The sequence below is a fragment of the Muscardinus avellanarius genome (assembly GCF_963383645.1).
Source record: "Muscardinus avellanarius genome assembly, chromosome: 14".
NCBI lineage: Eukaryota > Metazoa > Chordata > Mammalia > Rodentia > Gliridae > Muscardinus > Muscardinus avellanarius.
Genome location: NC_137800.1, coordinates 71,400,600 through 71,413,244, shown reverse-complemented (window position 1 = coordinate 71,413,244; position 12,645 = coordinate 71,400,600). Strand labels below are relative to the sequence as shown.

The 12,645-nt window shown below is 35.5% G+C and overlaps 1 protein-coding gene across 1 annotated transcript in view; it reads left to right on the top strand.

Moving 5' to 3' along the window:
- Window positions 1-12,645, top strand: part of RANBP9 (RAN binding protein 9) — a gene marked incomplete at both ends in the record, with an annotated part of 80,933 nt that overhangs the window by 51,600 nt on the left and 16,688 nt on the right. The window contains 5 exons of the mRNA XM_080710548.1: window positions 819-1,003; window positions 4,271-4,383; window positions 6,422-6,530; window positions 8,210-8,400; window positions 9,896-10,040. Of these exons, the coding sequence (XP_080566674.1) occupies window positions 819-1,003; window positions 4,271-4,383; window positions 6,422-6,530; window positions 8,210-8,400; window positions 9,896-10,040 (743 nt within the window). The remainder of the gene's footprint in view (window positions 1-818; window positions 1,004-4,270; window positions 4,384-6,421; window positions 6,531-8,209; window positions 8,401-9,895; window positions 10,041-12,645) is intronic.

The following is a 12,645-nucleotide window of genomic DNA, read 5'->3' as shown; positions in this document are numbered from 1 at the left end:
CACTTGTTAGCAGAATGATCATGAACAAATTATTTAATCCTAATTCTCAATTTATGTATCTACTAGAAATAATAATTGTTACCTCCCAGGATTATTATAATGATCAGACCCCGCATTTCATAAACACTCAGGAGCACATTCTCTCTTCAGATGTAACAACTAACTAGTGATAAAGCCAAAAGGATTCCTGTATTGTTTTGTGTATTTTAAGCTACTACTTTTTACTCTTTGTTGAGTCTTGGTTGAATTTTTATTTTTATGTATAGAATCCCTACTGACACACTGACTTGCTGATAGTTGTTATCCCATTTCCTTCCTAAAGGCAGGCCTCCCAAAAGCCCACAAAAATAAAAGGAGTAAATTTAAAGTAGTACGCGCCTAGCTAGGATGGTGCTTTTATGAGAATAGCTTTAATGGAGAGTTTGTAGAAATTTATCATATATAAAAGCTGAGATAAGCCTCTGAGTTATGTGTTTATTTTTATTCTGTATAACTACTGTATGACATACACATAAGATAAAAAATGGCATCTTCATATATTAATTAGAATTATAGTGCCACATGGTATTATACAACATGGTTCCTGAATATAGTATAAATATATATTTTTTTCTTCTTGATGATTAGATTGCAGAAAGTGGTATTTTTCCTCTGTGTATTTTACATCATTTGTTTTAATCTTCCTCTACTAATACTTTGATTGGGATTTTTAAATTTCTGAAGTAAATTAGTGGTTCTGTTCTTTGAAAAATAGCATTAGAAGAGTATGTTTTTAAAGTTAAATGTATGGATGTTCAATGAAATATGTTGTCTTCCAGCCAAATTTGTATCCTACTGTGGGGCTTCAGACACCAGGAGAAGTGGTTGATGCCAATTTTGGGCAGCATCCATTTGTGTTTGATATAGAAGACTACATGCGAGAATGGAGAACCAAAATTCAGGCACAGATAGACCGGTTTCCTATTGGAGATCGAGAAGGAGAATGGCAGACCATGATACAAAAGTAAGAGTGAAGAGCTTTAAATTAATATAATTCAGAAATTGAAATTTTCAAGACATTGTTTTGGTATTTACTGAAGCTTTTAATATAAGTTAAATCCTAATCATCCTTATCTATTATTGATTTTATTTTAATCTCAAAGAATAATTTACTTTGTGTATTTAAACAAAAATAATGTTGATTTAAGTAGAAATGCAGAATTATATTTCAATCTGGATTAATTTGATGGAGGAAAGAGTGATACCAGGTCACATAGGCTAGGTTAATTCATGTGTTATCCTTAGTAATAAGATGCAGTGATTTCTATAGATAACAATTATGCAATTCAACTTTTAATAATATTGATGCAAAAGATAAATTCAGAGGTATAATCTAGATTTTAAGTTTAGGATCTTTGGCTTTTGGGCAGGAATTTTTGTTCAACAGTAGTTCAGATTTATCAAAATGTGTTGGAATACAGATATGTAATGTACATTCAGCCAAAATTTCCCAGTGTTTGTATTACCCTTAAGAATAATAATACTGTGTTTTTATTTATTTTTTTGTTACCATTATCCCTTTTTGCTCAGTATTTATTATGTGGTATTTAGTTTCAAGATTATAATTGCTTCTATCTAATATGGAAAAATATAACCAATGGTTTATACCTAAAGGAATTTTAAATATTAATTTTAATGTTTCTTCTATAAGCTATTATTCGACATTTAAGGATAGATAAGGCTGCGCATGTTGGCGCATACTTGTAATCCTAATACTTCAGAGGCAGAAACAGGAGGATCTCGGGTTCCGGAACAGCCTCAGCAAGTATTGAGACTCATCAGCCTAGCAAGATCCTATTTTTAAATAAAAATTAAAAACCTGGGCTGGGGTGTTGCTTAACGGTAGAATGCCTCTGGGTTCAATCTCTAATAAAACACACACACACACACACACACACACACACACACACACACACAGTGACATTATCTCAGTATTTTCTTGGCCACAAATTTTTCAGCCTCTTTTATTAATAAGGAAGGTTTTGTGGTTTTTAAATAGAATTTAATATGGAAGGAAGATAAAATTCCTATGATAGTCATCTTTAGTCATCTTTTTACATTTGCCAAAGTGTCCAGAGATGTCATTAGTACTGAATAGTAACTCCTAAAGCTTAAAATAATAATAAACTTTACCATTAAATTTAAAAAGTCATCTTCATTATGTAATCTAGGCCAGGAAAATAGTTTTAAATACTGTTAGTCTGCCACAGTCATCTTGATTTTTTTTTTCTTATAATTGCTTTGAACATTCTTAAATTTAGGATTCTAATAAAACTGGGCATTTTTTGAAGGAGGTGGTGATTGGGACACATGATGGTGACTTTGAAATCAGACTTCTGCCCTAGAGCTGTTAGGCTTTGTATTATAGAGCCTAAACACTAGTGTCTTTGTTCAGCATGGTCAAAAGAATCGACAACTCCAACTCAGAATCCCGGAGCCACCGTGACTGGAGCCAGGACGGATGGCAGCATCCCATTAATGTTCTAAGTGCTTGCCACTGAGCTTCATGGCAGGATAATTGGAGAGAAAATATTGTCTTAATCCTGTAGCACGCCTCCCCCATTCTTCATAAAATTGATACCTTGAACTCTTGGAAAGTCCATTCTAAAGGTCCTTTCCTTAAATTAATTTGAACAACTAGATTAAATAGGATGAAAATCTGTTTTTTTAGAGATCTTTGTCAACTCCATCTTCCCCTTCTTCTCTCTAGTTCACTGCCTCCCACCGTTTACTTTTCTTTTCTTTTCTTTTCTTTTTTTTTTTGTGGCACTGGTGTTCCTGGAAACCCTGCTACATCCGGGCTACACTCCCAAACCTATTTTATAATTTTTATTTGGAAACAGGATTTCTTAAGCCAGTGCAGCTGGCTTCGAACCTGCGCGATCCTCCTGTCTCCGCCTCCCAAACACGGGGATTACAAGCGTGCGCCACCACACCTGGCTTTCCCACCAGTTTTTAACTGGCCCTTAGTAATGTAATTAGGTAGCGGCTAAGTTGAATTTGGAGATACCAGATTTTGGAGTAATATTATTGAAATTGTTGAATTGCTAGTTTTTCTAACTACAATTTGTAGGTAGATGTAAATATATGGAATTACTTGGTGGCTTTTTTTTTTTTTTTTTTGGTGGTACTGAGGGTGGAACCCAGAGGCTTTCTACCTCCGGGCTATACTCCCAGACCTTTTTTTAAAATATTTTATTTGGAAACAAGGTCTCACTAAGTTGCTGAGAGCCTCACTAAAGTAGCTGAGGCTGGCTTCGGACCCATGTGATCCTCCTGTCTCAGCCTCCCAAGCACAGGGATTACAAGCGTGCGCCACCACGCCCGGCTCAACTTGGTGGCTTTTTAAAAAAATAAACTTGTTCTCTTACAAGTATGTTGCTCTTAATCCTGTTTGAGTAATTGGTTTCCTTTGTAAAGCCATAGTAATTGACTTTGAATAAAAGACTGCCTCTTTGACTAAGCGTGCGCTTGTATATTATGTCTGGGTGATTCTCTTCCTGGGTTCCTTAGTTCCTCTTCAGTTCACATTCATCTGGATGTGATCCCATCTCATTTAACTGTTGGGTATGATGGTAAAGAAAGCAGTTGAACTCTGGAGCTTTTTTTTTTTTTTTTTTTTTTGCAGTATTAGGGATGGAACCCAGGGGCATTCTACCTCTGAGCTACACCCCAGTCCTATTTTTTAGTCTCTTTAATTTTGAAACAGGATCTCGCTGAGTTGTGAAGGACCTCGCTAAGTAGCTGAGGCTGTCCTCGAATCGTGATCCCCCAGTCTCTGCCTCCCAAATGCTGGATTTACAAGCATGCGCCACCTTGTCTGGCAATCTGTTATTTTCAAGTAGAGTATTTTACAGAATGCCAACATTCTATGGGATAAGTCACATGAAGTAAAAATTAAGATTAGGAGGATTGAATTAATAGGAAAATGAGTAGGAAGGGACCTGGGGTGATGGCGATTCAAGAAGAAAAAGGAGAGTCCTTTAATGGCCTAAGTTCTCTAGTATTATTTATTTTAAAGTAGTCTTATATTTTATTTGCAGTGATCCTTTTTGGAAATATGCATGACTAGAATATAATAATGTTTTATCAGCTTACTTTAAAGTTGTTCTTAAAGCCTTGTTTCAAGGAAATAGATTGGTTTGTAACACCAGCGTAGACGTTATTGATTTAAATGTAGTATGAAGAATGTGATGTCTTCACTAAAAGCTGTATGTTTCTTTTTTTAAAGAATGGTTTCATCTTACTTAGTCCACCATGGGTACTGTGCCACAGCAGAGGCCTTTGCCAGATCTACAGACCAGACCGTTCTAGAAGAATTAGCTTCCATTAAGAATAGACAAAGTAAGGACACTGGTGCATGGTTAACATTGTTTTCAAATTATAGGTTAAGTTAATTTTTGACTTTTTTTTTGTACTAAGGATTGAACCCAGGGGCATTCTACCTCCAAGCTATACCCCCAGCCCTTTTTATTTTTTGTTTTGAAACAGGGTCTCACTAAGTTGCTGAGGCTGGCCTCAAACCTTTGATCCTCTTGTCAGAGCCTCCCAAGTATAAGAATTACAGGTGTGCACCACCATGCCCAGTTCAATTTTTTTTTACTAAAAAATGTTCAAATATAATTTAAAATACTCTGAGATTTATTTTCATATACCTTTTTGTGGTAATCTTTAAAACGTTTACATAGGGCTTCCTATATTAGAGTTCTAAACATACAGAGATTTAATTATGGAGAAATTTTTATAAGAAATGTCTTTAGAGCTTGGGATGTGGCTCAGTGGTAGAGTACTTGGCTAGTATATGCAAGACCCTGGGTTCGATCCCTATTATTTAGAAAAAAAAGGTCTTTTTTTTTTTATTAAAATGTTTTTTTTAAACTTAGGGAATACATTTAGCAACAAGTTTTTTTGTTTTTTGGGGTTTTTTTGTTTTTTGTTTTTTTTGTTTTGGTGGTACTGGGGATGGAACCCTTCTACCTCTAGGCTATACTCCCAGGCCTATTTTATATTTTATTTGGAAACAGGGTCTTTTAAGCCAGTGAGGCTGGCTTCGAACCTGCGCGATCCTCCTGTCTCCGCCTCCCAAGCACAGGGATTACAAGCGTGCGCCACCATGCCCAGCTAAGTTTTTTTTTTTTAATAGCCCTGATACAGTGGAAATAGTATATGAAAGAAATTTAAATACCTTTGGATCTAAATTGCTATCTAAATTTAAAATAGAGTTAATTGTATGTATTTATTGCTTGGTTCATGGTGCCAGCCAGACCTATAGGGCCCGTTTTAAGCAGGGGAGGTCATCCTAATAACTGGTCCCACAGTTAGCTATTCTATAGTCAGTGTTGCTAATCTATCAGGATGTGTATGATTGGTGGGCAATAGTATAGGGATGAAAGCAAAGCAGATGGGTGAAGTGGTGGATGAAAACAGCATCATTTATAGACCAAAGAGCTGTAATAATGCTAATTACATCATGTTGTCGCAAATTGTATGTGTCTCAATAAGCTCTGTGGAACAGAGAAAGATCACTTACTCAGCTTATCCTCCATGTTTTCTTTAACAAATGTCTGACACACAATCAATGTTCAATTGGCTGTTGAATTCATACTTTTCTCAAAAGCTAGCATTCTTTTAATCCTGGGTTCAGAAAGTCTGATAAGACATTTTAAATATGATTTTTTCAACCATAATCTTCTAAATCTTAACTCTTTGAAATTTTCTATTTAATATGTGTTTTTCTTATGTTACTTGTATGTGAATTTATGACTTTTTAAAAATAGTCTGATACATAAATGTGTTTGAAATTTTTTTGGCTTGCTTAACGAAAACTGATTTTAGAAAAAGTTTAATAATGAGCTGGGCTTGGTGGCACACTCTTGTAATCCCAGCATTTGGGAGGGTGAGACAGGAGGATTGCAGTTCGTGAACAGCCTCAGATACTTAGTGAGGCCCTCAGCAACTCAGTGAGACCCTGTTTAATATAGAGTTAAAAATAGGGCTAGGGGTGTTGTTCAGAGATATAGTGCCCCTGGGTTCCATTCCCGATACCGAAAAAAAAAAAAAGTTTAATAACAATAACTTATTTAAGAGATTTTTTTATGCCGGACGTGGTGGCGCACGTTTGTAATCTCCGTACTTGGGAGGCGGAGACAGTAGGATCGCACAGGTTCGAAGCCAGCTGCACTGGCTTAAGAGACCCTGTTTCCAAATAAAAATATAAAAATAGGTCTGGGAGTGTAGCCCGGAGGTAGAAGGGTTTCCAGGAACCCCAGTACCACACACACAAAAAAAAGATTTTTTACCAACAGTCTTTTTTTCTAAGGATTCATCAAGTTTATGTTTCTACTTTTATAGAAATTAATGTTTGCTTTATTTTTTTCAATAGGAATTCAGAAGTTGGTGTTAGCAGGAAGAATGGGAGAAGCCATTGAAACAACACAACAGTTATACCCAAGTTTACTTGAAAGAAATCCTAATCTCCTCTTTACATTAAAGTGAGTGTGTTTAATAAAGTGTTATATTTATATATTACATATTATTTCTTATATATGTTGTTTAATTAAACTCATTGTCATTCTTTTATAGCTCTAATTATTATTTTACCTTGTTTCAAATATTTACATATAGTTTTATAACACATTTAAGAAGCTATTAAAAATGCTTTTGGGGCTAGGGATGTAGCTCAGCACTATACTAAAACAAAAAAAAACCCACTTTAGTGTTAAGGAATGTAAGCAGATGGCATCTTTTGCTATGTATTTGCTCTTTTATCATTCTCTTCATTAAAAAATGTTAAAATCTACTTAGAAGATAGGTATCTTATTCTTCCTGAAAAATACCTTACAATAACTTTCCTTAGTATTTTTTAAAATGTGGTAAGATATAAATACAATTTACTATTTTTACTGTTTCTTAAGTGTACAGTTCTGTAACATCTAAATACATTCACATTTTCGTGCAGGTATACCGACTTTATCTCTAGAGATTTTTAATCTTCCCAAACTGAAACCCTGGTCCATTTTTCCTCCCCTTCAGCCCTTCATACAGTATTCCTCATTTTGTGATTCGCTTAGTCATTTATCATCACGTCCTCAGGCTTTGTCCATAATAGGCTGCGCCCCAGCTCTTTTAAAGGCTGACTGATACTGTCATAAGTTACCCCGTTTTGTCTCCTCATCTGTTGATGGCCCCTTGTGCTCTCCATCTCCTGGCTCTTTTGGTAACTCTGCTTTGAGCATAGATGCGCAGATGTTTTCTTGAGCCCTTGCTTTCCATTCTTTTGGTTATTTATCCAGAAGTGGAATTCTGGATCATATGGTAACTCTGATGTTTGGAAGAACCGCCATACTGATTTCCTCAGCAGGTGCATTATTTTATATTTCCAGTTTCTTCACATCCCATCATCATTCATTTTCTGTTCGGGGGTAATAGCCATCCTAACTTGGTATTTTTTGTTGGTTTTATGAATTTTTACTACTTGAAAAAAAATAAGCTGTTATTGAACTTTTGCTAAGCAACAGAAATCCTTTGTAAAATCCAGGGACAATTATTTTTCTTTAAAGTAGAAGTTTAAATGAGGCCCATTTTTGTTAAGAGATTGGAAGAAAGACTGGAGGTGAGAAAGAGTGGGAAGGCTTTGTGTGAACCAGATGTACATGAAATCGTGTTCTTATACACTGTTTGATTTGCTGCTAAGTACAAATATTATTGATTAATGATTTTTAGGTTAAAAATGGGGTCCATTTAAATTTATTTATTATGAGCCAAGTGTGGTGGCGCATGCTTGGAATCCCAGAATTTGGGAAGCTGAGACGGGAGGATCACAGTTCGCAGACAGCCCCAGCTACTTAGGCCTTTGCAACTCAGTGAGACCCTGTTTCAAAAAGAATAAAAAATAGGGCCGGTGGTGTAGCTCATAGGTAGAATGCCCCTGGGTTCCATCCTTAGTATCACAAAATAAATAAGTAAATAAATTTATTTATTATGGCCATAGATTTTCATTTTCTTCATTAAAGGAGATATTGTATCTTTTATCAGTATACTTTGATTTTACTGGAATGATTAACATTGATAAATACAAGCCTTTAAACTATTTTTAGAAATGTGTGGCTATTACATAAGCAAAAGACCATTTGAAGATGATGTTTACATGAATTTTTCTTATTTCTTTTAGAGTACGTCAGTTCATAGAAATGGTGAATGGTACAGATAGTGAAGTACGATGTTTGGGAGGCCGAAGTCCAAAATCTCAAGACAGTTACCCTGTCAGTCCTCGACCGTTTAGTAGTCCAAGTATGAGCCCCAGCCATGGAATGAGTATCCACAGTTTAGCATCAGGCAAAGGAAGTACTGCACATTTTTCTGGTGAGATTCAATCTTAAGACCTTATCTTTATACTTTCACCCATCTTTATAGTGTTGAGATAAAAGAAATTTCCTTAAATATCCAGATATTTTCCATGTAGTCATTTGCAGTTATATGTATATTTGATCTTGAAGTGTTCTGGGTGAAAAATTATAAATTCAGAATCATGTTACCCAGTACCAAAAAGTAACTTGAACAGCTCTTTCTGAGAATAGTTTATTAAGAAGATCTTCATTAACAAATGTCAGCATTGAAAATGAGTTGTCACCCGTTTATCATTGATATTAATGAGAAGGTCGTTCTGCATTCTAATAAAATAGTGACTTAAAGAGTGATCTGGCTGTAGTATCTCATGCCCGTGACCACCAGACCATGCTTGGCTGCCTCTCTAGTTCTTTCCCAGCCAAATACTGGGTCTGCTCTCTGCCTGGCACATTTCCTTCCTCTCCCTTTTCAACTGGGGAGGCTTTGGTGTTCCCTTAGTTGAAAATTTCAATTTGTGGTGGCTTTTGGTGTTCCCTTAATTGAAAATCTCTCCTTTCTTGACTTTCATAATATCTTTCCTTACAGATTTATTTTTGACCCTTCTCATTCTTCTCTCTGCTTTTCTCTTTAATTTTTCAGCATGTTACCTTTCTTCTGTACATTTAACTTTCTAAAGCAAGTCAAGTAATGCTGCCTTTTTTTTTCTATAGAGTAACACCTTTGCTTTTTCTCACAGTCAGTATGCCCTCCTCCTGCATTATTACCTCTGTTTGTTGGCATCACTGTCCTGTACAGTAGGATGATTCTTAGGTCTGTATCCTCAACCCACCATTCCTTTTGAATATTTTACAGTCAGTTCAGGCATGGGCAAACTCTTAAGTCTCAGTGTATTTATATGTTGTATGGGGCTGATAATAATAATCCCATATAACAACATTTCTGTCAGTGATAGACCATAAATGTGACAGTGGTACCATGAGATTATAATGGAACTGAAAATTCCTATCACATATATTTATACTTTTTTATATTTAGATACACAAGTACTTACCAGTGTGTTATAATTACCTACAGCATTCAGTAGATTAACATGCTGTGTGGGTGTATATCCAAGGAGTAATATGTTACGTCTCTGGATGTTGTAGGCGGTACCAACTAGTTTTGTGTAAGTACACTCTTATGATGTTAGCAGGACAGTGATTCACCTAACAGCACATTTCTCCAGATGTATTACTATTGTGGAGCAATGCATGACTATAGTTTTCTCATAGGGGGACTGTGGGGATTAAATGGAATATGTATATAAGCTAAATGTTAGAGGAGCTAGTTGTAGCTTACAGTGAAATATTCCTAATATCCTCTCAAAGAAGCTGTTTATTTATTGTTTAAATAGTCTATTGACTTTCCTACATTTTAAAAGTCTTAAATATCAGAGTATGGGGACATTACTTACAACCTAATTGATTAGTTATTTATTTTTATTTCCATGTGTGATCTTTTTCTTCCCTAGGTTTTGAAAGTTGTAGTAATGGTGTAATATCAAGTAAATCACATCAGTCATATTGCCATAGTAAACACCAGTCGTCCAATTTGAATGTACCAGAACTGAACAGTATAAATATGTCAAGGTCACAGCAAGTTAATAACTTCACCAGGTAAGTGATTTCCCTAGCTTTTACAGGTATCATTGTTTTTTTTTAACAGAATCTATTTTGAAAAAACCTTGTGGCCCATATTGTGAGTGTGGGAGTTAGAAGCCCACAGAATGAACAAGGTAGGGAATTAGTTCCTCAGTGTCCTGAATGCATATGGGCTTTTCTTTGGTTCCTTCCTCTACTACTTTTCCTTCTGTGAGGTTACCAGAACAGATGGAGGTTCTCTGTGCATCTTCTTCCTCCCAACTGCAGATCTATATAATCACAAAAATGCCATTTGTTGTTTTCAAGTTAAGACACAATAGTGTGTTTAACCTCTTTTGCTAATATTAACTTCACCTAGGTTTTTCATTGTGGGGCTTTTGGTGTAAATGTGTAGAATATTATCTGAGTTCAAAATAATTAACTTTACATAGAATTTTTTTAAAGTCTGTCTTTAAATAGCCTGCAAATGCAGATGGGTAAGTCATTTAGCAGACAGTAGCATGGCAAAAGTATTGAGCATCTGTTGGTGTACCTGTTAGGTACCAAGTATTCTGCTAAGTATGGCGTCTGACTTGGAAGAGTTGTCTCATACTATAAGCTTTGACATACTCGGGTTTAATGGGCCTTAATAGTCTGTGAAATGGAACCATTTAAATTATTGGACTTCAGCCTGCCCAACCATCAGCTTCTGAATCAGTTTGATACTGTTTTTTTCTTATAATTTTAATTATTGCATTCTTTGGGAATGTTTATCATCACATTTTCTTATTAAAGGAGAGAGAACCTAATAGTTAACTTGGAATTTTAACTGGAAATACAATCCTGCAGAAAGATGTTTGAGTAAAAAATCAGTATTTGAAAATTTGGAGATGAATAAAGATTTCTGGGTTATCATGCATGGCAAAATTTGCATAAGTAATGGTGTGCAGTACAAGTTGTAAGGACCCAAAAGTGGTATGAAAAGAGCAAAAAAAAAAAAAATGTTTGTGAGGTGGTGTTTTACTGTAGAGCAGACACTGGAAAAATAAAAATTCAAACATTGTAGTAAGGCAATTATGAATGGCAGTTTTAAATGTTAAGCCTTTAGCACTTTATCCTTGATAGAGGGTTCTGATTTTGATGATAGGATTGCAGTCAGTTGGTGGGTTTCCCTCTTAAATACCCTCATCACGGCAGGAAGTTGTTAAATAGACCTATTATTACCTGAGTTCAGCTTAACAGAAGGGATGATGACACAGCATCCTCCTGTGTGCAGAAAGGAAAGCAAGTAAACTTTTGAACTGTTTTATACCATTAAACAATAAGAATTATTTTGTAGTTGGTAGTGGGTTCCTTCAGGAATTACGTAGACAGAGTGCTACTAATTACTTAAGCCATTTTACAGGTGTAAAGCTGAATATCAGAAAAGTAAATGACTTATTTTAAAGGTCAATAATTAGTAGGTAGTAAGTTGCAAAGCTGACACTCCTTCCCAGGATTTCTGACTTGCAGACTTGTCCTTTTTTCTTATATTTCCCATCATCTGAAATGCTCTCCCCCCTACTCTCCCTCACCTCCATTGTGACTCCTTCAGGCTGAAAAACTTGAGTTCAGATGGTACCTGTTCTGGGATGTTCTAGGATGTCCTTGAGTTACATTCCCACCATGTTTATATCACTCCTTGTATAATGATTAACCTTCATCAGAGTATTGATCATGATCACTCTGTAATATAGTAATTTAATTAACTTTGTACAATATCTTAATTTGATATTGGAGAACAGTGGCTGTTTCATAACATCCTTAGCACCTAACATGCCTTAGAGGCTTTTAATGTGTAGTAAATGAATGAATGCCTCTCAAATACCAAATTGAATTGTCAAATTAAATACTTAGTGTATTATTAAAAGCTATAATAGTAGCTGTGTATGGTAGTGCATGCTTGTAATCCCAGCATTCAGGAGGCTGAGATAGGAGGATGGCGCTTTGCGGCCAGCCTCAGCTACTTAGGCCCTTTGCAACTCAGTGAGATCCTGTTTAAAAATAAAAAAATTAATAGGGTTGGGAGTAGAATGCCCCTGGGTTCTATTTCCTGTACCGAAGGGGGTGGGGGGGGCTATAAAAGTAAGGTTTTGCATTAAGTTAAACATTATTTTTGAAGTTTGGTATTTCTTACTATTTCTTCAAATTTATCAAGATAATAAACAAGCTTTTCTGATTGAATTCAGTCTGGTCTGGAGTCTTTGAGCCGTTGCCTTCTCCCCAGATATGTCTTTACAATACAGAATACAAATAAGAGCATACACACACACACACACACACACACACACACACACACACACACCCACACCCAAGGCAAATGGTTAGTTACATCAGTATTAATTTTTTTCTATAAATGAACATATATTGCTTTTGTAATGCAAACAATTATACATTTTCTAAATTTACATCAGCTAATTGCTTTGGTTTATATAACTACTATCTAAATCTTCACACAAAATCTTAAATTTTATGTGAATGGGTGTGAAAGGGCGTTTTAAAAAACTCTGATATATCCAGATATAGTTACTGGCACAGAGGGATTCAGTCAGTGTGGGATGAGTGAAAGTTGGAAACTGCCCAGAAACCATCCAACAGCAGT